Raw genomic sequence first — 25,189 nt, 5'->3', positions numbered from 1 at the left:
TCCTCCAAGGAGCAAGTGTCTTCAATTTCATGGCTGCAGTCACCATCTGCAGTGATTTTGGAGCCCAAGAAAATAAAGTCTGTCACTGTTTCCATTGTTTCTGCATCTGTTTGCCATGAAGTGGTGGGACCAGATGCCATGATATTAGTTTTTCTGAATGTTGAATTTTAAGCCAACTTTTTCCATTCTTCTCTTTCACTTTCATCAAGAGACTCCTTAGTTCCTCTTTGCTTTGTGCCATAAAGGTGCTGTCATCTGCATATCTGACGTCATTGATGTCAGATCTCCCGTCAGTCTTGATTCCAGCTTGTGCTTCATCCGGTCCAGCATTTCGCATGATGTACTCTGCATATAAGTTAAATAAGCAGGGTGATAATATACAGCCTTGACATATTCCTATCCCTGTTTAGAACCAGTCTGTTGTTCCATGTGTGGTCCTGTTGCTTCTTGACCTGCATACAGTTTCTCAGGAGGCAGGTAATGTGGTTTGGTATTCCCATCTCTTGAAGAATTTTCCACAGTTTATTGTGATCCACACAGTCAAAGGCTTTGGCATAGTCTGTAAAGCAGAAGTAGATGTTTTTCTGGAACTGTCTGAGCCAGTGGATGTTGGCAGTTTGATCTCTGGTTCTTTGCCTGTTCTAAATCCAGCTTGAACATCTGGAAGTTCTTGGTTCATGTACTGTTGAAACTGCGCTTGGAGAATTTTGAACATTTGCTAGTATGTGAGATGAGTGCAGTTGTGCTGAAGTTGTGTGGAACATTCTTTGACGTTGTCTTTCTTTGAGACTGGAATGAAAACCGACCTTTTCCAGTCCTGTGGCCACTGCTGAGTTTTCTAAATTTGCTGGCACTTTCACAGCATCATCTGTTAGGATTTGAAATAGCTCAGCCGGAATCCCATCACCTCCACTAGTTTTGTTCATAGTGATGCTTTCTGAGGCCCACTTGACTTTGCATTCCAGGATGTCTTGCTCTGGGTGCGCCGTCACACCATCATGGTTATCTGGGTCATTAAGATCTTTTGTATAGTTCTTCTTTGCATTAATGTAACCTCTTCTTAATATGTTTTGCTTCTGTTAGGTCCATACCATTTCTGTCCTTTATTGTGTCCCACTGTGCATGAAATGTTCCCTTGGTGTCTAATTTTCTTGACGAGATCTCTAGTCTTTCCCATTCTATTGTTTTCCTCTATTTCTTTGCACTGATCACTGAGAAAGGCTTTCTTATCTCTCCTTGCTATTCTTTGGAATCCTGCATTCAGATGGGTATATCTTTGCTTTTCTCCTTTGCCTTTACCTACTCTTCTTTTCTCAGCTATTCATAAGGCCTCCTCAGACAACCATTTTGCCTTTTTGCATTGCTTTTTCTTGGGGATGGTCTTGATCACTGCCTCCTGTAAAATGTCATGAACCTCCATCCATAGTTCTTCAGACATTCTATCAGATCTGATCCCTTGAATCTATTTGTCACTTCCACTGTATAATCGTAAAGGATATGATTTAAGTCCTACCCGAATGTCCAGTGGTTTTCCCTACTTTCTTTAATTTAAGTCTGAATTTTGCCATAAGGATTTTATGATGTGAGCCACAGTCAGCTTGCGGTCTTGTTTTTGCTGACTGTATAGAGCTTTTCCATCTTCGGCTGCAAAGAATACAATCAATATGATTTCGCTGTTGACCATCTGGTAATGTCCATGTGTAGTGTCTTCTCTTGTGTTGTTGGAAGAGGGTGTTTACTATATCCAGTGCGTTCTCTTGGCAAAACTCTTAGCCTTTGCCCTGCTTCATTTTGTACTCCAAGGCCAAACCTGCCTGTTACTCCAGGTATCTGTTGACTTCCAACTTTTGCATTCCAGTTCCCTATGATGAAAAGGACATCTTTGTTTGGTATTAGTTCTAGAGGGTCTCATAGGTCATCATAGAACGTTCAGCTTCTTTGGCATTAGTGGTTGGGGCATCAACTTGGACTACTGTGATATAGAATGGTTTGCCTTAGAAACAAAGAGAGATTATTCTGACATTTTTGAGATTGCACCCAGTGGCTCAGTCTCCCACTGGTCTCCAAGGTCAAATTCCCTGGGAGTTCTCAGTCCCTTTGCAGGATGCCCTGGTTGGGAAATCTGTTGTGGGTCCTAGAACTTTCTTAACAGTGTGAGAATTTCTTTAGTATATTTGTTGTGCAATTTGTGTGTGTTATAGCACATCTCTGTTCAGATTAAAACAAATTTCTGTGCTTATAGCCACCTGTGTGTGGCTAGTAACCACTAAATACAGACAGTGTGTGTATAGAACTTCTTGAATTAGGAGTGATTTAAACATCTGTTTCTTGTAATCTGTTGGATAGCTTTCTTTTTCTCTTCTCTGTTCTCCATATATTTCTATCTAGATCTCCTTTTGTTATGGGTTAAGGTCAGTTGCTCTCTTTCCCCTTTTACCCCCTCCATTTCTTTGTTTCCTTTTGAATTTTTCCCATGGTTTTTCACAAAGTTGTTCCCTCCACTTGGTCTTTCTTTGATCTGTGTTCTTCCAGTCTCTTCTCTTTCCCTCTGCTCTCTCCTTCTACTCCTCTTTTTACCTCCTTCCCTGGTTCATTTCCTCTCTCTTCACCCTTCCCTACACCTTCCGCGCTCTCCTTCCCTGTCTTTTTTCTTCCTTCCTTTTCCCCATTGTACCACTGTATAGAATGACGTGTCTCTGTAATAAAGGCCCTAGGCTTTTGAGCTTCTTGTACTTTTGTCTTTTGTTTTGCCATATCCTTTGTGTACAGTTTTCACATTTCTCTTTGGTTCTTGTATCAGCTTGTAGCAGCCCTTTTATTTTCTGTTTTAAATTATTTATGGATTTAACAATCAGATAAGCAAACTTACTAGAATTTTTCTGGAATATGAGAGCCTAACCATTGGGTCAGGGTGTGAGTGTCTGTTCCATTGGTAAAGTCCATAAACATGAGACTTGGTAAAATCTGCTTTGGCTGCCTGGTGATAACAGTGAGAAAAGTATGAGCTTCAGATCAAGTGAATGAGGTCTTAATAGCCCATCTCTGACCCTATGGTGATTGCAGCCATGAAATTAAAAGATGCTTATTCCTTGGAAAAAAAGTTATGACCAACCTAGATAGCATATTGAAAAGCAGAGACATTACTTTGCCAACTAAGGTCCGTCTAGTCAAGGCTATGGTTTTTCCAGTGGTCACGTATGGATGCGAGAGTTGGACTGTGAAGAAAGCTGAGCGCCGAAGAATTGATGCTTTTGAACTGTGGTGTTGGAGAAGACTCTTGAGAGTCCTTTGGACTGCAAGGAGATCCAGCCAGTCCATTCTAAAGGAGATCGGTCCTGGGTGTTCTTTGGAATGAATGATGCTAAAGCTGAAACTCTAGTACTTTGGCCACCTCATGCGAGGAGTTGACTCATTGGAAAAGACTGATGCTGGGAGGGATTGGGGGCAGGAGGAGAAGGGGACGACAGAGGATGAGATGGCTGGATGGCACCACCGACTCGATGGACGTGAGTTTGAGTGAACTCCGGGAGATGGTGATGGACAGGGAGGCCTGGCGTGCTGCGATTCATGGGGTCGCAAGGAGTCTGACACAACTGAGCGACTGAATTGAACTGAACTGACCCTAACTAAGCAAGGCAGTGTTGGACGGATTTCTTTACTCAGAGATAGTTTTGCTGCAGTCAGAGGCAAGGTCCCAGTACAGTGCTTGGCACATAATATGTACTCCATACTAGATAATGCTTTACAACCTAGGGTTTGTTTTTTGTTTTCTTTTTCTCTTTTTGCTACTTTTCAGGAATTTTTGTTAACTGTAAAAAGGTGAGTCTGTTTAATAGCTTGAGTTGGAGATAGGTAGGCTGTTACTGGAACAGTTTTTCAGCTTGAGCAAGTTGACTTATTGGGCCAGATAATTATTTGTTTGGGGAAGCTGTCTTGTTCATTGCAGTGTTAGCAGCACCCCTGGCCTCTACCCAGTAGATTTTGTAGCACACCTCCACTGGTCACAAGCAAAAATGTCTCCAAGCATTGCTGAATGTTTCCTAGGGGACAGAATCATCTCAGTTAAGAGCCAGTGCTGTAAATAAATGTCTGTAGGTTTTATTATAAAATTTCTCCAAATACCGAGCACAAAATAAATGCTTATTGAATTTAAATCATAATAAAATGTGTCTTTGAATTCCATTTTGTTCAAGCTAGGTTAAAAAAAATTTACAAATTTGGTGTTTTTTTGGTACAGTCTGTAAGTTCATTAACTTAAACAGTGTAATATTTAGAAATTCTTAGACGTCTCCAAGAGTAGCTCTGCAGAATAAGAAAATAAGAAAAAGGGTTATGATTCCAAGAGACTAGTTATACAGGAATTAGTTGGGCACCCTTCATTGTGTTCTCATAATAGGTTATACGTGTCTACTAAATTTTATGTTTTTTTGTTATCATTACTATTTATTGTGTTGCTCTCTTATTAAACTGAGATTATTAAGCACAAGAAATATATAGTATTTATTTTTTTACTCTTATATTCCTCTCTTCTCCAAATCTTGGCACAGTGCAAGTGTTTAATTAAAGGTATTACATTGGAATGATTTTGTAGTTTGAATAAGAGTTTTCTGTTGTATTAGCATTTGTTTTGTTATTAAGTATAGCATGCCTGTTAGGATTAAGTTAATTTAGTAGGGGCTGAAATGTTGTATAGGGTGGGCTTTATCTCTAGAATTAAACCTCCTTTTAAGGTATGAAGAGAGGGTGCCAGTGATGTGATCCTAGGACCACGTGAATGTCACACACCCATGCTTGGCTTCTGACATCATTTCACTAAAGTATTGTGTATAACAGGCTGCTGATGAAAATAATCTGAGCATTCTATTTTTAAAACTGACAACATGCTGATAATCTAAAGACCTTTTTTTAAAGGTGAAAATATTTTAGCTCTTTTACATTTTAACTCTTTCCCTATATTTAATCTCATATATGAAAAGCTCCAGAGGAATCTTGTTCTGTTTAAAAAAGCTTCAAAATTATATAAATCAAATATAAAAATAATAGTGGTATTAAACAATATACAGTAAAAAGTGAAAGTCCTGTCTCACATCTCTTTCCCATCCACCTCCTCACTCCGACAAAAGGACCATTTGTCAGAAGTTACCACTAGAAGGTATTTATTCTTATTCTTCTTTGGTATAATTATAGATGTGTATGTGTGTATATTTTACTATGTTGCAAGAATTCAGCTAAACTAGAAATGTCTGATATAATGCTCAGTGTTTTTAACATTTATTATATGTGTACATAAGGGTTTTTTTTAATGAGATCTTGAGATTTGTCATTTGTATTTTATCCACTTCCCAGGATATCATGAGCCCTTTCTTTTTCTATAAATGTAGATCTACTACTGTTTTGTAGCTGCATATGTGTGTTGATAGATGTGTGTGTGCGTATCTATCCATCCATATATATGTATATGCATCCAAATATACATACACATGCGTAACACATATACGGTAATTTATTTAATCATTCCATCATTAGAAAATGCAAGTATTCCCTGCTTATTTTTGCATTTTAAATAATGCATTAGTAACAGTCTTATGTACTGTTTTATACAGAATAGAATTTTAAAAGTGTGATTATTTAGCCAAGAGCATTTGAACTTTTTATTTTAAAACCTACTTATAAATTACCCTCTAAAGACTATGCTGTGGAATTCTAATTTGTGGCAAGTTTTTAAAGTTTGGGTTACTCTCTTTTGTTTCTTTAGGAGAACTGTTCAGTTAACCCTCAAAGCCCTATAAGTAAAATGGCCATAGCATTTAACTGTCCGGTTTTAGCTGATCATTATGTTTTTTAAAGTTAATAATTTTAATAAGCATCTCGGGCATTTTTATTACCTAGAGATGGTTAAGACTTCTAACTTGTCAAAATATAATATTGTTGATAGCCACCTTTGACTATTTTATATTTGTCAGAAATACTTAATTTGTAAGGAAACTCTGTGAGTTAAGGATAACAAATAGATTGACTGATGTTGCATATGGGTTTTACTAAGCAGAGTATACCAGTGGCGGTGGTGGTTTTCATTCGCTAAGTCATGTCTAATTCTTTTGAGACCCCATGGATTACAGCACTACAGGCTCCCCTGTCCTTAACTATACCAATGACATGTTATCGAAACCTTAACCTCATTCATTCATTCATTTATTTTTTTGTCAGCGCCGTGTGGCATATGGAATCTTAGTTCCCTGACCAGGGATTGAACCAGTGCCCCTTGCAGTGAATGCTTGGAGTCTTAACCACTGGACCAGGGAAATCCCATCATACCCCATTTAGATATAAGATATCATGTAGCAATATTTTTGTTTATATTAAAAAATTTAATAGTTATACTCATGAAATAGTTGTGAATTTCGGATGGTATTGAATGCTTAAGTTGATGTATAAGTGACAAATTTAACAAACTTAATTCAACTGAGCTAAAGTAAAAGGAAGTTATTTGCTTTTATGACGAGCAAGACCAAAAGTAAAATCTTAATTTCAGGCGGAATGACTTAAGGTTTGAAAAAATGTTAATTGTATTCTCTCTCTCCATTTCTCAACTCTTTTCTTTTATGTTAGTTTCATTCTCAAACACTTTCCATATGACTAAGATACATCATCTTTACAGCTTTTAATAATAAGAGCTTAGCCTTCTCTTACAACTTCTGCCTGAACTCTGATCCTATTTAGTGATATTAAACTAGGTTATTTTGTGACTGATAGTCATAAAAACACATGGGGTGGGAAGCAACAGAACGCCAGTGAAATGTGTGATGTCTAATAATTTAGCATTTTAAGTGACTATTAAGTTCCTAATTCTTATATTTTGAAAGATTTTTCAATGATTACTAAACAGTAATTTATTCTTACTATTAACAAACCTATGTAGTAGGGCAGGCATTGTTACATTTTAATATTTTACACAGGAGAAGGAAAGTTACCAATAATAGCTAAGATAGAATTGAAAACATTTGTTACTTAATGATTGAAGGTTAATTAGTAATTCAGTCAGTAGTTGAGGCAGGATGAGATTCCTGTTATTTAAATTTACCAATTCAGTGTTCTTGCTATTTCTGCCCACCTCTTTGCTAGAGTTAAAAGTAAAAGGCTTTGATTTGTAAGATTCGTTTGTTTAAATTGGGAGGTGATTGGGAAGAGAGTAAATCACTATAAAATTTTTTTATTAAAATAAGTTATTCCTAATATTTTGAAACTTAACAATAGATGAACTCCTGGTGATTAAAAGTGTAATGTTTCTTTGATAGTGGAAAATTTAGAATCTTATCAGTGTCTTCTCTAATTTCTTACTCCTGATATATGTGCATTATTTACATATAGAAAGTTTAGTCTCTACTTGGGATAATTCTAATTCAAAAGGGATATTTTCATTAAGACTGATTACTAAGACCTCTTCTGTATATCTGGAAACAATTGTTCAGTTGCTAAGTTGTGTCAAACTCTGACCCCATGGACAGTGTAGCCCAGGCTCCTCTGTCCTCCACTGTCTCCTGGAGTTTGCTCAAATTCATGACCATTGAGTGGTTGATGATGTCTAACCATCTTATCATCTTCTTCCCCCTTTTCCTTTTGCTTTCAGTCTTTACAAGCCTCAGGGTCTTTTCTTTTGAGTCAGCTCTTCACATCAGGTGGCCAAAGTATTGGAGCTTCAGCTTTAGCATCAGTCCTTCCAATGAATATTCAGGGTTGATTTCCTTTAGGGTTGACTGGTTTGATCTCCTTGCTGTCCAGAGGACTCTGGAGTCTTCTCCAGCACCACAGTTCCAAAGCATCAATTCTTCGATGCTTAAGCTTCTTTATGGTCCAGCTCTCATGTCTGTGTACATGACTCCTGGAAAAAACAATTTTGACTATACGGACCTTTGGCAGCCAAGTGATATCTGTACTTTTTAATGTGCTGTTTAGGTTTGTCATAGCTTTCCTTCCAAGGAACAAGCGTCTTTTAATTTCATGGCTGCAGTCACCTTCCACAGTGGTTTTGGAGCCCAAGAAAATAAAATCTGTCACTGTTTCCACTTTTCCCCCTTCTATTTGCTATGAAGTGATGGGACTGGATGCCATACTATTTTTTTTAATGTTGAGTTTCAAGCCAGCTTTTCCATTCTCCTCTTTTACCCTCATCGAGAGTCTCTTTAGTTCCTCTTCAAACAGTTTGAAAGCACAATTTAGCCACTGTTGAAAGGATAACCTTAATATCTGTTACTGTCCCTGGAGAATAGGCAGATAATTATGACAAATACGTTTCACTGTAAACTGTTTTTAGTTACTTGTGATTTTCCATTTTCCAGCTGAGTGGACATTTTTCTCAGAAACATTTCTTTCACTATAAATACATTTATATTAGGTACCAGAAAATGAAACTCCTTTCTAAATAATTTCCAAATTTTGTGTGCTTTTAGGAAATCATAATAATAACTTAGAAATTTTTTTTTCACCTTTCAGAACTGCTAATTCTAGCAAATGATAAATGGTGAACGGTCATATATTTTGTGGTTTGAGAAGGGAGATAATTTTGAAATTATGTTTCACTGAGTCTATAGTTTTCTGCAAGGATGTCTAGTAAGTGTGAAAAAGAAAAGCAGGAAAGGAGAACCAAGTTACATACTTAGGTGGGAAACTAAGTCTTGACCAGGTAAGATTTTTTATACTTTATTTTTGAGTTTCAAAGCATTTCATTTTATTAACATGAAGTAGCAGAAGAGTGGAAACACTGCCTTTTTAGAAATGGAGTTAGTTTAAGAAACTAACATTTTTCCCATTTTAGAAGCACAATATTTTATGTTTTAATAACAGATTCTGAGTTTAATTTTTCTATTAAGTTTATAAATTAGAACATATCCAAAATCTAAGTGATAACACCACAATAAGATGTCCATTTAATTTTCTTTTTTATTAATATATGGTACCATACAGTGACAATGATAGTAATCTAAAATATTTGTGAAATCTCGAATACTCCATATTTCTAGTAATGCAGTTTTAAGTCTTTTTATCTTTAAGTCTTTAAGTAATGCAGTCTTTTTGTGTGTTTGTTAATCCTTTGAAATGGGCAGTATTTGTATGTGTGTTTTTTGCTAGCTGTTCTAGAAAAATATAATAAATCCACTTATTCATTTTATGTGTTTATAGCCAAGATATGGTTCTCCAGATTCTTGATTCATACCATTTTTGTGGCTGGGGAAATGATAATGTTGTTATTCTGTTTTTAAATCCACCACCTCCCCCATGTAAATTTTTGTTTGTGTGTGTGTGTGTGTTTGTTTTTGCTTTGCATATGTAAATAATTTTAATACAAAAGTAGAGTCATATTTCAATGGGCTCTGGACTTAGACTGGTTTGGTTTCATTTCTGGCTTTACCATTTAATAATAGCTTTGTGATGTTTGGAGGTCTTATTACCATCTCTACTCTCAGTTGTCTTTATTACCAAAATATTACTTCTTTTCTAGGGTTGACATGATTAATAGTCAATAAATGCTACTTCTGTTACTATTTATGAATACTATACTGTATATATAATCCTTCTTAGATTATGTAAGTAATAGATAATCATTGTAAATATTTATAAAATACAAAAAAGCACAGAAAGAAAAATAAATCCCCTATGATTGTACTTTCTTTTTGGTAATATAATGGTGATGTGTGGATGTCTTATACTTTTTTTTAAGAAATGTATATTTTTAAGAATATTTTCCCTAAGTCATTGATACATTATGCAGGTTGTTCTTTGTGTTTCCAGTCTTCCCAGATGGTCCTAATGGTAAAGAATGCACCTCTTAATGCAGGAGACGTAAGAGATGTGGGTTTGATCCATGGGTTGGGAAAATCCCCTGGAGGAGGGCATGGCAGCCCACTCCAGTATTCTTGCTTGGAAAATCCCACGGACAGAGGAGCCTGGTGGGATGCAGTCTACAGGGTCGCAAAGAGTTGGACACGACTGAAGGGACCCAGCATGTTTCGTGTTTCAGTATTATGTAATACTAATAGTGCTACATAAGTTTCTCCTGTAAGAACATTTGTTTCTAGTTCCTTATTGTTGTAAATCATGTCATAAGGATCTCGTGCTTGAACCTACTTTCAGTTCAGTCAGTTCAGTTGCATCTGACTCTTTGAGACTCCATGGACTGCAGTACACCAAACATCCCTGTCCATCACCATCTCCTGGACCTTGCTCAAACTCATGTCCATCCAGTTGGTGATGCCATCCAACATTCTCATCCTCTATCATGCCCTTTTCCTCCTGCCTTCAGTCTTTCCTAGCATCATGGTCTTTTCCAATGACTCAGTTCTTTTCATCAGGTGGCCAAAGTGTTGGAGTTTCAGCTTCAGCATCAGTCCTTCCAAGGAATATTCAGGACTGATTTCCTTTAGGATTGACTGGTTTATCTCCTTGCAGTCCAGGGGACTCTCAAGAGTCTTCTCCAACACCACAGTTCAAAAGCATTAATTCTTTGGCGCTCAGCTTTCTTTATGGTCCAACTCTAACATCCATACATGACTACTGGAAAAACCATAGCTTTGACGAGACTGACCTTTGTTGGCAAAATGATGTCTTTGCTTTTTAATATCCTGTCAAGATTTGGAAGTGATGGGACCAGATGCCATCATCTTGTCTCAACGGTTTTTGAACATTGAACGTTGAGTTTTAAGCCAGCTCTTTCCCTCTCCTCTTTCACTTTCATCAAGAGGCTCTTTAGTTCTTCTTTGCTTTCTGCCATAAGGATATCATCTGCATATCTGAGGTTATTGATATTTCTCCCGGCAATCTTGATTCCAGCTTGTGCTTCATCCAGCCCGGCATTTCGCATGATGTTCTCTTCATGTAAGTTAAATAAGCAGGGTGATAATATACAGCCTTGACATACTCCTTTCTCAATTTGGAACCAGTCCATTGTTCCTTGTCCAGTTCTAACTGATGCTTCTTGACCTGAGTACAGATTTCTCAGAAGGCAGGTAGGGGGTCTGGTATTCTCATCTCTTGAAGAGTTTTCCACACTTTGTTGGAAAGTCAAAGTCTTTGGCGTCATCAGTAAAGTAGAAATAAATGTTCTTCTGAAACTCTCTTGCTTTTTCTGTGATCCAACGGATGTTGGCAGTTTGATCACTGGTTTCTCTGCCTTTTCTAAATCCGTCTTAAACATCTGGAAGAACCTACTTTTTAAATTATTTTATTAGTAGAAATCATCAAAAGAAAGTCTTGATTTTGTTGCATTTGTCCAACTTAGTTTTCCATATGTGTTTAGTTTATAATTCCATCCATAGTGTGTTTTTTTATTTAGTATATTCATGTTGAAAAACAGTTTCTTGCCAGTTTGTTAAGCTCTATTTAAATAGCATTTTCCAGTGTATTTGATTCACATTTTAGGAAATAGGATATATGTTTATTTATCTTCAGTAAATTATTTTGTGCATTTTCTTTGCCTCTTATTAATCTTTTTGCAGTTTGTTTAGACTTTCACATGGTAAGCTCCTGCCTATATTACTTTACTAAGAGGGTGGGGTGTTATGAGCTGAATTGTGCTGCATGTCCCCCTGCCAACCCCCCCACCAATTTCTTTGTTGAAGTTCTAACTCCTAGTACCTCAGAATGTGTCTCTGTTTGGAGCTTGGCCCATTAAAGAGGTAATTAAAGTAAAATGAAATCCTATGGGTGGTCACTAATCCAGTGTGATTGGTGAGTGGATAAGATAAAGACACAGCATACATACAGGAAAGATCATGTGCCAACACAGAGAGATGATAACCATCTACCAGCCAAGGAGTGAGGCCCTAAGAACAAAAGACTCTGTCAAGACACTTTGATATTGAACTTTTAGCCTCCAGAATCATGAGAAAGTAAATTTTATTTGTATAAACCATCCAGTTTGCTTATTTGTTACAGCAGCCCTAGCAAACTAATACAGGGCCTAAACCTTTTTGCCTGTCATGTTTTCATAAATATTTTTGACTAATATATTATTTGCTAGTAATATTGACTTCCAGAAAAACATCTATTTCTGCTTTATTGACTATGCCAAAGCCTTTGACTGTGTGGATCACAATAAACTGTGGAAAATTCTGAAAGAGATGGGAATACCAGACTGCATTACCTGCCTCCTGAGAAATTGTAGGAGACGCTAATGGTAAAGCACCTCCTACAATGGTGGCGCTAATGGTAAAGAATCTGCTTGCCAGTGCAGGAGACGTAAGAGATACGGATTCCATCCCCGGCTAGGGAAGATCCCCAGGAGAAGAAAATGGCAACCCACTCCATTGTTCTTGCCTGGAAAATCACATGGACAGAGGAGCCTGGCAGCCTACAGTCCATAGGGTTGCAAAGAGTTGGACATGATTGAAGTGACTTAGCATGCATGCATATAGCTTTTAGATAAATTTTCAAAACAGACTGGGTGAAAAACAAGGAGAGCCTGTGTGAAGGCATCAGGCAGTTACTCAGACTGTAAGTGGTATAGGAACCAAGACTTCAGAGAAGAATCTTGTGGAAATGAGCTAACTTCTGCAACAATATTTACCTGGGAAGTACTCACTAATGTGGAATGTGGACAGGAAGCTAAAAATTCATACTTTAGTCCCAGGAGTACTGTTGCTGAAAGATGGAGAAAACAGCACAGAGCTTTTGATGGAGACCTGTGGAAATCAAGTAAAGGAGATTCTTTCCTCAGTACATATGTTGAATCCTGGGATGGGAAACTTAAAATCCTAAGTAGAAAACCTTTGAAAATCAAGGTGGAGCTCCTAATGTTTTTGTAAAGCAAAAATGAGATATGTTATTCTCTTGAGATTGGTCTCATGAACAACAAGCTTTCAGTTGAAACCTGGGGGAAGGAGGGGATGAGAGGAAAAACCAGAGGTTGACTCAGTCTTACCAGGGCAGCAGCCTAATCAGGACTCGCCCTTGTCCATTGGCCTCATCAAGAGAGAGAAGGGTGAACCCCTTGTGGAAAAAAATGTCATCAGGAATCTCTGCATGTTTTTATGTACAAAGATTATAGAATCCACCAAGATAGGACTGTATAACCAGAACAAAAGGAAGAACAAATAATGAAAATAGACTCAGAGATTATCCATATCATTCATATCCATTTAGATGATAAACGCTTTAAATATTTAAAATGTAGTTAATATATCAAGAACATAGAGGAAACTGGAGAAAATAGGTGAAAAATGATTTTTTATTATGATATTGGATGTGTTCAAAGTAAATGGAAACACATTATGTCAAGTTAAAAACTCACTGGATAGGTATAATAGAAGATTAGACATATCAGAAGACAAGATAATAGAAAATACCCAGCTAAAGGACAGAACCCCATGAACAGTATGAAAAGGCAAAATGATAGGATACTGAAAGAGGAACTCCCCAGGTTGGTAGGTGCCCAGTATGCTACTGGCGATCAGTGGAGAAATAACTCCAGGAAGAATGAAGGGATGGAGCCAAAGCAAAAACAATACCCAGTTGTGGATGTGACTGGTGATAGAAGCAAGGTCCGATGCTGTAAAGAGCAATATTGCATAGGAACTTGGAATGTTGGGTCCATGAATCAAGGCAAATTGGAAGTGGTCAAAGAGGAGATGGCAAGAGTGAACATCAACATTCTAGGAATCAGCAAAATAAAATGGACTAGAATGGGTGAATTTAACACAGATGACCATTATATCTACTACTGTGGGCAGGAATCCCTTAAAAGAAATGGAGTAGCCATCATGGTCAACAAAAGAGTCTGAAATGCAGTACTTGGGTGCAATCTCAAAAACTGCAGAATGATCTCTTTTTGTTTCCAAGGCAAACCATTCAATATCACAATAATCCAAGCCTATGGCCCAACCAGTAACGCTGAAGAAGCTAAGTTGAATGGTTCTATGAAGACCTAAAAGACCTTTAAGAACTAACACCCAAAAAAGATGTCCTTTTCATTATAGGGGACTGGAATGCAAAAGTAGGAAGTCAAGAAACACCTGGAGTAACAGGCAAATTTGGCCATGGAATACGGAATGAGGCAGGGCAGAGGCTAATAAAGTTTGGCCAAGAGAACGCACTGGTCATAGCAAACACCCGCTTCCGACAGCACAAGAGAAGACTCTACACATGGACATCACCAGATGGTCAACACCGAAATCAGATTGATTATATTCATTGCAGCCAAAGATGGAGAAGCTATATACAGTCAGCAAAAATAAGACCGGGAGCTGACTGTGGCTGAAATCATGAACTCCTTATTGCCAGATTCAGACTTAAATTGAAGAAAGTAGGGAAAACTGTTAGACCATTTAGATATGACCTAAATCAAATCCCTTATGATTATACAGAGGAAGTGAGAAATAGATTTAAGGGACTAGATCTGATAGACAGAATACCTGATGAACTATGGACGGAGGTTCGTGACATTATACAGGAGACAGGGATCAAGACCATCCCCATGGAAAAGAAATGCAAAAAAGCAAAATGGCTGTCTGGGGAGGCCTTACAAATAGCTGTGAAAAGAAGAGAAGTGAAAAGCAAAGGAGAAAAGGAAAGAAATAAGCATCTGAATGCAGAGTTCCAAAGAATAGCAAGAAGAGATAAGAAAGCCTTCTTCAGCGATCAATGCAAAGAAATAGAGGAAAACAACAGAATGGGAAAGACTAGAGATCTCTTCAAGAAAATTAGAGATACCAAGGGAACATTTCATGCAAAGATGGGCTCGATAAAGGACAGAAATGGTCTGGACCTAATAGAAGCAGAAGATATTAAGAGAAGGTGGCAGGAATACACAGAAGAACTGTACAAAAAAGATCTTCATGGCCCAGATAATCACGATGGTGTGATCACTCACCTAGAGCCAGACATCCTGGAATGTGAAGTCAAGTGGGCCTTAGAAAGCATCACTACGATCAAAGCTAGTGGAGGTGATGGAATTCCAGTTGAGCTATTTCAAATCCTGACAGATGATGCTGTGAAAGTGCTGCACTCAATATGCCAGCAAATTTGGAAAACTCAGCAGTGGCCACGGGACTGGAAAAGGTCAGTTTTCATTCCAATCCCAAAGAAAGGCAATGCCAAAGAATGTTCAAACTATCGCACCATTGCACTCATCTCACACGCTAGTAAAGTAATGCTCAAAATTCTCCAAGCCAGGCTTCAGCAATACATGAACCATGAACTTCCTTATGTTCAAGCTGGTTTTAGAAAAGGCAGAGGAACCAGAGATCAAATTGCCAACATCCGCTGGATCATGGAAAAAGCAAGAGAGTTCCAGAAAACACATCTGTTTCTGCTTTATTGACTATGCCAAAGCCATTGACTGTGTGGATCACAATAAACTGTGGAAAATTCTGAAAGAGATGGGAATACCAGACCACCTGACCTGCCTCTTGAGAAACCTGTATGCAGGTCAGGAAGCAACAGTTAGAACTGGACATGGAACAACAGACTGGTTCCAAATAGGAAGAGGAGTACGTCAAGGCTGTATATTGTCACCCTGCTTATATAACTTACATGCAGAGTATATCATGAGAAATGCTGGGCTGGAAGAGGCACAGGCTGGAATCAAGATTGCTGGGAGAAATATCAATAACCTCAGATATGCAGACGACACCACCCTTATGGCAGAAAGTGAAGAGGAACTAGAAAACCTCTTGATGAAAGTGAAAGAGGAGAGTGAAAAAGTTGGCTTAAAGCTCAACATTCAGAAAACTAAGATGATGGCATCTGGTCCCATCACCTCATGGGAAATAGATGGGGAAACAGTGGAAACAGTGTCACACTTTATTTGTTTGGACTCCAAAATCACTGCAGATGGTGACTGCAGCCATGAAATTAAAAGATGCTTACTCCTTGGAAGGAAAGTTATGACCAACCTAGATAGCATATTTAAAAGTAAAGACATGACTTTGCCAACAAAGTAGTCAAGGCTATGGTTTTTCCTGTGGTCATGTATGGATGTGAGAGTTGGACTGTGAAGAAACCTGACCGCCAAAGAATTGATGCTTTTGAACTGTGGTTTTGGAGAAGAGTCTTGAGAGTTCCTTGGACTGCAAGGAGATCCAACCAGTCCATTCTAAAGGAGATCAGTCCTGGATGTTCTTTGGAAGGAATGATGCTAAAGCTGAAGCTACAGTACTTTGGCCACCTCATGCGAAGAGTTAACTCAGTAGAAAAGACTGATGCTGGGAGGGATTGGGGGCAGGAGAAGGGGACGACCGAGGATGAGGTGGCTGGATGGCATCACTGACTCGATGGACGTGAGTCTGAGTGAACTCCGGGAGTTACTGATGGACAGGGAGGCCTGGTGTGCTGCGATTCATGGAGTCGCAAAGAGTCAGACACGACTGAGTGACTGAACTGAACGGACAGAAATAAAAGATAAATAGAAAACCGAAAAAGAGGGCTTAGAGATTTGTGCTATACCAAAAAGATCAAACATTTGAATTATCAGAAAAAGGGGAGAGAAAATTAGCCAAAAGTAATTTTGAAGATATGCAGAGTTTTTTTAAATTGATAAAATATATCAACCTAGACATTTGAAAATTTATGTTTTCCCTTAGCAGGGATAAATATAAAACCACACTTGAACAGTTAGAATGAGAAAATAAAAGATAGAGAACAATATCTTGAATGGAGTGTGAAAAAAAAGAATATGACCTTCAGATCAGATCAGATCAATCGCTCATTCGTGTCCAACTCTTTGCAACCCCATGAATTGCAGCACACCAGGCCTCCCTGTCCATCACCAACTCCTGGAGCTCATTCAAACTCATGTCCATCAAGTCGGTGATGCCATCCAGCCATCTCATCCTCTGTTGTCCTCTTCTCTTCCTGCCCCCAATCCCTCCCAGCATCAGGGTCTTTTCCAATGAGTCAGCTCTTTGCATGAGGTGGCCAAAGTATTGGAGTTTCAGCTTTAGCATCATTCATTCCAAAGAACACCGAGGGCTGATTTCCTTTAGAATGGACTGGTTGGATCTCCTTGCAGTCCAAGGGACTCTCAAGAGTCTTCTCCAACACCACAGTTCAAAAGCATCAATTCTTCGGCGCTCAGCTTTCTTCACTGTCTAACTCTCGCTTCTATACATCACCACAGGAAAAACCATAGCCTTGACTAGACGGACCTTTGTTGGCAAAGTAATGTCTCTGTTTTTCAATATGCTATCTAGGTTGGTCATAACTTTTCTTCCAAGGAATAAGTGTCTTTTAATTTCATGGCTGCAATACCGTCTTCAGTTCAGTTCAGTCACTCAGTCGGTCTGACTCTTTGCGACTCCATGAATCGCAGCACGCCAGGCATCCCTGTCCATCACCATCTCCCGGAGTTCACTCAGGCTCACGTCCATCGAGTCCGTGATGCCATCCAGCCACCTCATCCTCGGTCGTCCCCTTCTCCTCCTGCCCCGAATCCCTCCCAGCATCAGAGTCTTTTCTACTGAGTTAACTCTTTGTATGAGGTGGCCAAAGTACTGGAGTTTCAGCTTTAGCATCATTCCTTCCAAAGAAATCCCAGGGCTGATCTCCTTCAGAATGGACTGGTTGGATCTCCTTGCAGTCCAAGGGATTCTCAAGTGTCTTCTCCAACACCACAGTTCAAAAGCATCAATTCTTCGGCGCTCAGCCTTCTTCACAGTCCAACTCTTACATCCATACGTGACACGAAAAACCATAGCCTTGACTAGACAGACCTTAGTCGGCAAAGTAATGTCTCTGATTTTGAATATACTATCTAGGTTGGTCATAAGTTTCCTTCCAAGGAGTAAGCGTCTTTTAGTTTCATGGCTGAGTCACCATCTGCAGTGATTTGGGAGCCCCCCAAAATAAAGTCTGACACTGTTTCTCCTGTTTCCCCATCTATTTCCCATGAAGTGATGGGACCGGATACCATGATCTTCGTTTTCTGAATGTTGAGCTTTAAGCCAACTTTTTCACTCTCCTCTTTCACTTTCAAGAGGCTTTTTAGTTCCTCTTCACTTTCTGCCATAAGGGTGGTGTCATCTGCATATCTGAGGTTACTGATATTTCTCCTGGCAATCTTGATTCGAGCTTGTGTTTCTTCCAGTCCAGCGTTTCTCATGATGTACTCTACATATAAGTTAAATAAGCAGGATGACAATATACAGCCTTGCTGTACTCCTTTTCCTATTTGGAACCATCTTAAGAGCCGGAATCAATAATAAGACTGATATCAGACTTCTCAACAAACAATGGAAGCCATGTTGAAATTGTTTTGAATTCAAAGCAATCTTGACTATAAAACAAATGAAGACAGCAGTAAAACAGATCAACACAATGAACTGTGGGTTCTTTAGGGAGAAGAGAGAATATCCCATAAACGTATCACTGGAGTGAAGAATAATGCAAATGGTGTGAATTTGAGAGTAAATATAAATTGATAATTGAACTAAGTAAAAACAATAGTAACTTTATTGGGCTTAAAGGATAGGTAGAAAAAACAAAAACAAAGGGAAAGTTGAGAGGAATAAATGGAAATGAAGTGTTTAAAGAGTCTTTTTATTGAGGACGTGGTAAACTAGTAATTTCTGTTAGACTGTAGTCATTTCTAAAAACGCATGTTGTAATCTCAGTGGTAACCGCGGAAAGAATAGTTTTTAAAACAGAGTCGGGGGGGGGGAAGAATAATAAGAAATAATTGTTTAGTTTTGAAACAAAGTCTTGAAATCTAGAACTGTCAAGTCAGAAAAACAATTAGATGATAGACATAAATATTCATATTTTGACAGTCAAATCATATATTTTTCAAAATTTTATTAAAGAGAAAGATCTTATTTTCATGTCTGAAAAAGTAATGTGTGTAAGTAGGCAAAAACATAGTGCATTTTTGTATACTTATTTTGTTTTTCTGATAGCTGCTTTGTGATATTGGCCACAGTGAAGAAAAACTGGGTTTTAACTATGAGGATATCATAATTTGGTAAGTATAGTTTAGTTCCCTTCTTCATATCTTCTGAATTGTAGTAGTTTTCAGTTTTAGTAATTTTAAACTAAAAATAGGTTACTGTAACACCTTGTATTGATTTTATAGAAACAATTGTGTGAATGTTAGAAAAATTTAGGATCTTCAACATTTTTAACATTTTAAATTGTTATCCTATTGTAATTTTCAAATACATATAATCAAAACTAATGTTGAAAAGTACCTGGACTTCTACAGTCTTAACTTCTAAATTAAACAAGGAGTAAAAGTTATCATGTTATTCCCAAGAGCAAGAAGAACCTGTATAATTATCTCTACATCTGACATAAGACAACATGTGCTTATGGCAAACCTGATTTGCTCAATCCTACGAAGAAAGGCATTGTTACAGTTTCATAGCCATATGAAACTTTTTGGTATGCTTAGGAATTAAAATTGGTATAAATAGTCTCTTCCTACTGTCATTATAAAACATTTTTATTTATTGACTTAAACCAGTGATTCTTTGAAAGAAGTGAAACAGGTAGGTGCATGGAGAGTGATAGATTGTAGAGGCATATGTATTACAGCCTGAAGGAATGTACCAAAGAGGCATAAATTAAAAAACATTAGTGAAGAGCATGGCTTACAGTGAATAATTTTTATATATGTAAAATGACGAGTAGCTTTGCTTATTTCAGCTGAGGAAGTATTTGATACCTCAATTTTTTGTGTATTTGAAACTCATGTAGCATGACTTTTTGTTTTCATACAGCTTGCGGTTAGCTTTATTGAATGAAGCAAAAGAAGTTCGGGCAGCAGGGCTTCGAGCTCTTCGGTATCTCATTCAAGACTCCAGTATTCTGCGGAAGGTGCTAAAATTGAAAGTGGACTATTTAATAGCTAGGTAATTTTCTTAGAGCCCTCTGTTTTTATATATTTTTAAAATCATATATTAAGTTTTAGCATACGTATCATAAAGTATAGAGATTTTTAGTGTAAAACCTATAATTTTTACAGGTAGGTACAACCAAGTACCCTATTATCCCAAATAAGATATGGAACATTTTCAGTATCCCAATCAAGTTCTCTTGTGTCCCCCAGTCAGTAGTAAACATTGCTTTGACTGTTCTCATTTTAGACTAGATTTTCTTATTTTTCAGTATCATATATTGGAAGTATATGTTACTCTTTTCTTTCCTTAATGTTATCTCTGAGATTTATCCATGTTGATTAAAAAAAAAAAATTCCATGTAGTATTTCATGTTATAAATAGAGTATAATTTATTCTGTTGATTTTTTTTTTCTTGGTTGTTTTCAGTGTTTGGCTATTTTGAATAAAGTTATCCTGAACTTTGTTGCACAAGTTGTTGGTGGATATTGTGCGCTCATTTCTTTTAGGTACATATATAGGAGTGGAATTGCTGGGTGATAAATTTTTATGTATATTTAACTTTAGTAATAAGTTCCATGGTAGCTCAGACAGTAAAGCATCTGCCTACAAAGTGGGAAACCTTGGTTCTCTCCCTAGGTCAGGAAGATCCTCTGGAGAAGGAAATGGCAACCCACTCCAGTACTCTTGCCTGGAAAATCCCATGGATGGAGGAGCCTGGTAGGCTACAGTCCATGGGGTCACAAAGAGTCGGACATGACTGAGTGACTTCACTTTCACTGCCATGCAGTTTTCCAAAGCGGTTGTACTGATTTCCATTCCTATCAGAAATACTTGCGTGTTCCCGTCTCTCCATATTCTTACCAGCATTTACTATTTTCAGTTTTTAATTATACCTTTTTTGCTGTGGTTTTCATTGTGAGTTTTATTGTGCTTTTAATTTCCATTTCCCTTTCATTTGCCTGTTGACTGTTTGTATATCCTATTTGTTTTTTGCTCATTTGTAAATTGGATTGTCTATCTTTTGTGTAGGAGTTCTTGATGTCTTCTGGGTATGATTCCTTTCGAGTATACTAATTGAGAATGTCCTCTCCTAGTCAGTTTACTTTGTCTTCTTACTCTTCTTAATAAAATCCAATATAGCAGTCTTTTGTTTTATGGTTAATGAGTTTGGTCTTCTTTGGAAGAGACGTCTCTTTGGTCTCTTCTGGAGGGTTTATTCCTTATATGTTGAAATAATTGTCAGGTCATGATTCATTTTTATCAATATCCAATAAATATTAGAGGCATTTAGTGAAAAGATTTTCCTTTTGTGTTCTAAATTACTTTCGTTTTTGTTGTAAGTCAGGTAATTGATAAGCATGGATCTATTTTTGCTTTCTCTATATTCTTTATTTGGCCTGTTTGTTCTAGCTCTGTTTTCTCCCAGTTTTAAGTGTCTGTAGCTTGACAGTAAGTTATCTGTTAGTGTAAGCCCTCCTTGAGGAGAGAAGTTTATGGGTTATTTTGAGGTCTGTATTTCCACATGAATTTTAGAATCAACTTGTCCATTTCCATCAAACTTTCCTAGGTATTAATAGTAATTGCATTGAAGCTCTGTATTAATTTGGGGTGAATTAACATTTTAATATCAAACCTTCTCAGTGTTTATTTATTTGGAACTTTAAATTCTCTCAACATTTTGTAGTTTTCTAGCAGAGGTCTTGGAGAAGGAAATGGCAACCCACTCTAGTATTCTTGCCTGGAGAATCGCAGGGACGGGGGAGCCTAGTGGGCTGCTGTCTATGGGTTCCTCAGAGTTGGACACGACTGAAGCGACTTAAAAGCAGCAGCAGCAGCAGAGGTCTTACACATATTTGTTAGGTTTATCCTAAGGCATTTATTACATGATAATGTTAATGTAATTAAAAAATTTTCATAGTTCTCTCTGCTAACATATAGAAAAATAATTGTAGGGCTTTGTTTTTGTATATTCTTATCTCAGTGATTTTGCTAAATTCCTTTTTTAATTCTAATTGTGTTTAAGGTTATTTTATTAGAGTTTCTATGTACATTAGTATTAGTTGCAATTGATGACCATTTTATTTCTTTCTTTCCAATTTTTTATTGCACTGGTTAGAATATTGCACTGACTAGAAATGGTAATTGGATAACTGTTTTGCCCCTGAACTCAAGTTGAAATTGTTTGGCTTTTACCATTGTTTATGATATTTTTTGTAGATTTTTAGTGGATTTCTTTATATTCCTTGTTTGTATTCCTGAGGTAAACACCATTTGCTCATTATGTCTTTTTATTTTTAGTTGTATTTGATTTGCTAATCGTTTGTGGAAAAATGTTTGCATTTATGGTTGAGAGATATTGGCCTATTTTTTCCATTTTTCTAATCTTGTTTGATCTTGGTATCAAGAGTATGTATATAAAACAACTTTTGAAGTATTTCTCTCTTTATATTCTCTGGAAGAATTTCTACAAAAACTCATCTAATATACTGTTTTTTATCATACATGATCAGTAGAACTCACCAGTGGATCTGTCTGGACCCGTGGTTTTTTTTATTTGTTTGTTTACTGGCATAATACTATTTAGATTTTCTACTTCCTCTTTCAGTTCTTTATATATTTTGAAGTTTTGTTATTGCATTCATATTTAGAATTGTTAAACCTTCTCATTGGGCTAATTGTTTTATACTTAGAAAAATGTGTCTATTTCTAGTAATACTTCTTTTATGAGTGTTCTTGTTATCTGATCCTAAGATAGCTATGTTGCTGCTGTTGCTGCGTCGCTTCAGTCGTGTCTGACTCTGTGTGACCCCATAGACGGCAGCCCACCAGGCTCCCCCGTCCCTGGGATTCTCCAGGCAAGAACACTGGAATGGGTTGCCATTTCCTTCTCCAATGCATGAAAGTGAAAAGTGAAAGTGAAGTCACTCAGTCGTGTCTGACTCTTAGCGACATCATGGATTGCAGCTCACCAGACTCCTCTGTCCATGGGATTTTCCAGGCAACAGTACTGGAGTGGGGTGCCATTGCCTTCTCTGATAGCTATACTAACTTCCTATTTCTTTTATTTAGGATTTGCACAATATAACCTTTTTGTCCTTTTACTTTGTTTTTCTTTTTCATAAAAATTTAAAGTTTCTCTCCTGGTAACATCATACATATTTTAAAAAAATCTAGTTTGACCATTTTTGTCTTTTGATTGGTGTATTTTAGACTATGTCTAGTGGTTTGTATATGCAGGGTCTATGGGCTTTATCTAATGTAATTATATATACATATGTTTATGAGTTTGTCATCTTGCTATTATTTTTCACATATATTTGACTTTGCTATGTTGCTGTTCATATTCTGCTTGTCACATTTATTCTTTGGTATTGGACTTGTCCTTTTTTGCTTCTTTGGGTAAAAAAATCAAGATTTTTTTTTTCCCCTCTTCTATTAATGTATTGGCTTTAAAGCCTTTTCTTTAGCAGTTACCCTAGAGATTACATTTATCCTTGGTGTATTAAGTTTATCACTTTTATTACAGCTAGAACCTCTTACAGTTTGACCATATTACCTCCCCTCTTGTCTTTTGTCATGTTACATTTTTATTTCTATATGTATTTGTAAACCCACAGGATAGTCCTGTTAATTGTATTAAATTGGAACTCTTGATATTTACCTATGTTATTTACTCATCCCAATATTCTTCCTTCTTGCATTTCTACACTTCTGTCTTGGGTCACTGTCTTGAATGCCCATTACTATTTTCTTGTAGTATAGGTATACTGGAGTTGAAATCTTTCATATTTTGTCTGTAAATCCTCTATTTACCTTCCCACTTGAAGGCTATTTTTTTTGATCAATTACTGTTTTTCAGTGCTTTAAGTTACTATGTTCTGGATTTTGTTTCTAAGTAAGTAGTTTCTTTTGTTGCTTCTTGTAAGTGATAATGTCTTTTTCTCCTTTGGCTACTTCAACAACTTCTCTGTTATTTTTCTCTCCTATCCCCTGATACTCCAGCTATACAGTGTTAAATCTTTACACCGTCTCACATGTCTCTGATGCCCTTACTATAACATTATTTTCAGTATTTGTTGTTGTTAACCTTTGTGCTTTCTACTAACCTGTTTGTTTTTCTTCCATTGTGCTAGTAAATCAGTCTCTTGAATTTTGAATTTCAGTTACTGTATTTTTGTGATTTATATTTTACTTAAACATTCTAGATTTATTCTGCTTTATTTATTTCCTTGGACATAATAGTCATAGTTATTTATAGATCTCTTACAACAGTTCCAATATGTGAATCACTTGAGTTTTGTTTCTGTTGTCATTTTCTTGGATTTTGGCTACTTGACCTCTTTTTTTTTTATTTGTCTTAAAGCATATTTCATATTATTTACATGATAGGATGTGAACGTTGTACATTAAAAAATTTTTGGCTCTTGGATCATGTTATTTATAGACTTATGCTTTATTCCAGAGTGTTGATTTATTACACTGATTCTGTTAAAATTTGTTTTTTCCCTTGCGTTGGCTAGGAAGTGTCTATTGAGAATCTCAAGTGAAAATGTGAATGTTTAGCAGAACCTCTTCATCTTGATCAGCCTCGAGCCCTAACATGTTTCTTACAGTATTATATACCTGCTAAAATTTCTACTCAGTTATCTGGCTGCTCAGCTGTAGCTTTTTGCTTGGTTTTTTTGGACTTTCACCCTGCATTTGCACAACATAGAAATAGGCAAATGTCTTGGAAAGAAGATTGCATGCAAATTCTTGCTTACTCTTACGTTTTCTTTTCTCTGAGATTTTTTCCCCCTCAAGTCTCAGCCACTTTGGCTGTGCCAATTCAGTCTCTCTACACAGTACAGCAAGATTTTTGTATTTTTTTAGGACTCTATTCATTTAAAACTGGAAATTGACAAGTATCCCCGGGTACAAAACCCGAGTGAATATGGAGCTTGTGCTTTTTTCCAGGGATTATTATCCATTGCCTTTTCACAGTTGCTTTATAAAGTAACATATTTAACCTTTATAGTTATTTTTGGCAGGAGGATTGTTCAGATCTTTTGTGGCCAGAAATAGAATCCTGTGTCTATTTACTTTTTGATAAAATAGTTTTAGATTAATTATATTCAGATAGCAGAAATGCTTTTTGAGTAGCAAGTTATCTATTTAACAGTAGATAAAATATTGATTAGAATAGTGAACTGTCCAAACATAAGTAAGAATGAATTATTCTGCCACATAAACCAAAGCTCTTTAGAAATTGAATAATTTAATGAACTTTACAGAGCTTTGTCAGCTAAGTCATATTTGAGCATTAATCTTTGAAGTACTTTCACATTTCAAATTATATTTTAGTAAAATATAGTTATTATGACTAA

The 25,189-nt window shown here is 36.9% G+C and overlaps 1 protein-coding gene across 2 annotated transcripts in view; it reads left to right on the top strand.

Moving 5' to 3' along the window:
* The window catches only part of RICTOR (RPTOR independent companion of MTOR complex 2), a 126,542-nt gene that overhangs the window by 38,754 nt on the left and 62,599 nt on the right, over nucleotides 1-25,189 (top strand). For both annotated transcript variants that reach the window (XM_040262363.1, XM_040262362.1), the window contains exons 4-5: nucleotides 18,882-18,946; nucleotides 19,704-19,835. In XM_040262363.1, coding sequence (XP_040118297.1) covers nucleotides 18,882-18,946; nucleotides 19,704-19,835 — 197 coding nt within the window. The remainder of the gene's footprint in view (nucleotides 1-18,881; nucleotides 18,947-19,703; nucleotides 19,836-25,189) is intronic.

This window comes from Oryx dammah, unplaced genomic scaffold (assembly GCF_014754425.2).
Source record: "Oryx dammah isolate SB20612 unplaced genomic scaffold, SCBI_Odam_1.1 HiC_scaffold_20, whole genome shotgun sequence".
Lineage (NCBI taxonomy): Eukaryota > Metazoa > Chordata > Mammalia > Artiodactyla > Bovidae > Oryx > Oryx dammah.
Note: the sequence above shows the minus strand (reverse complement) of the source record. Positions and strands in the feature narration are given on the sequence as shown.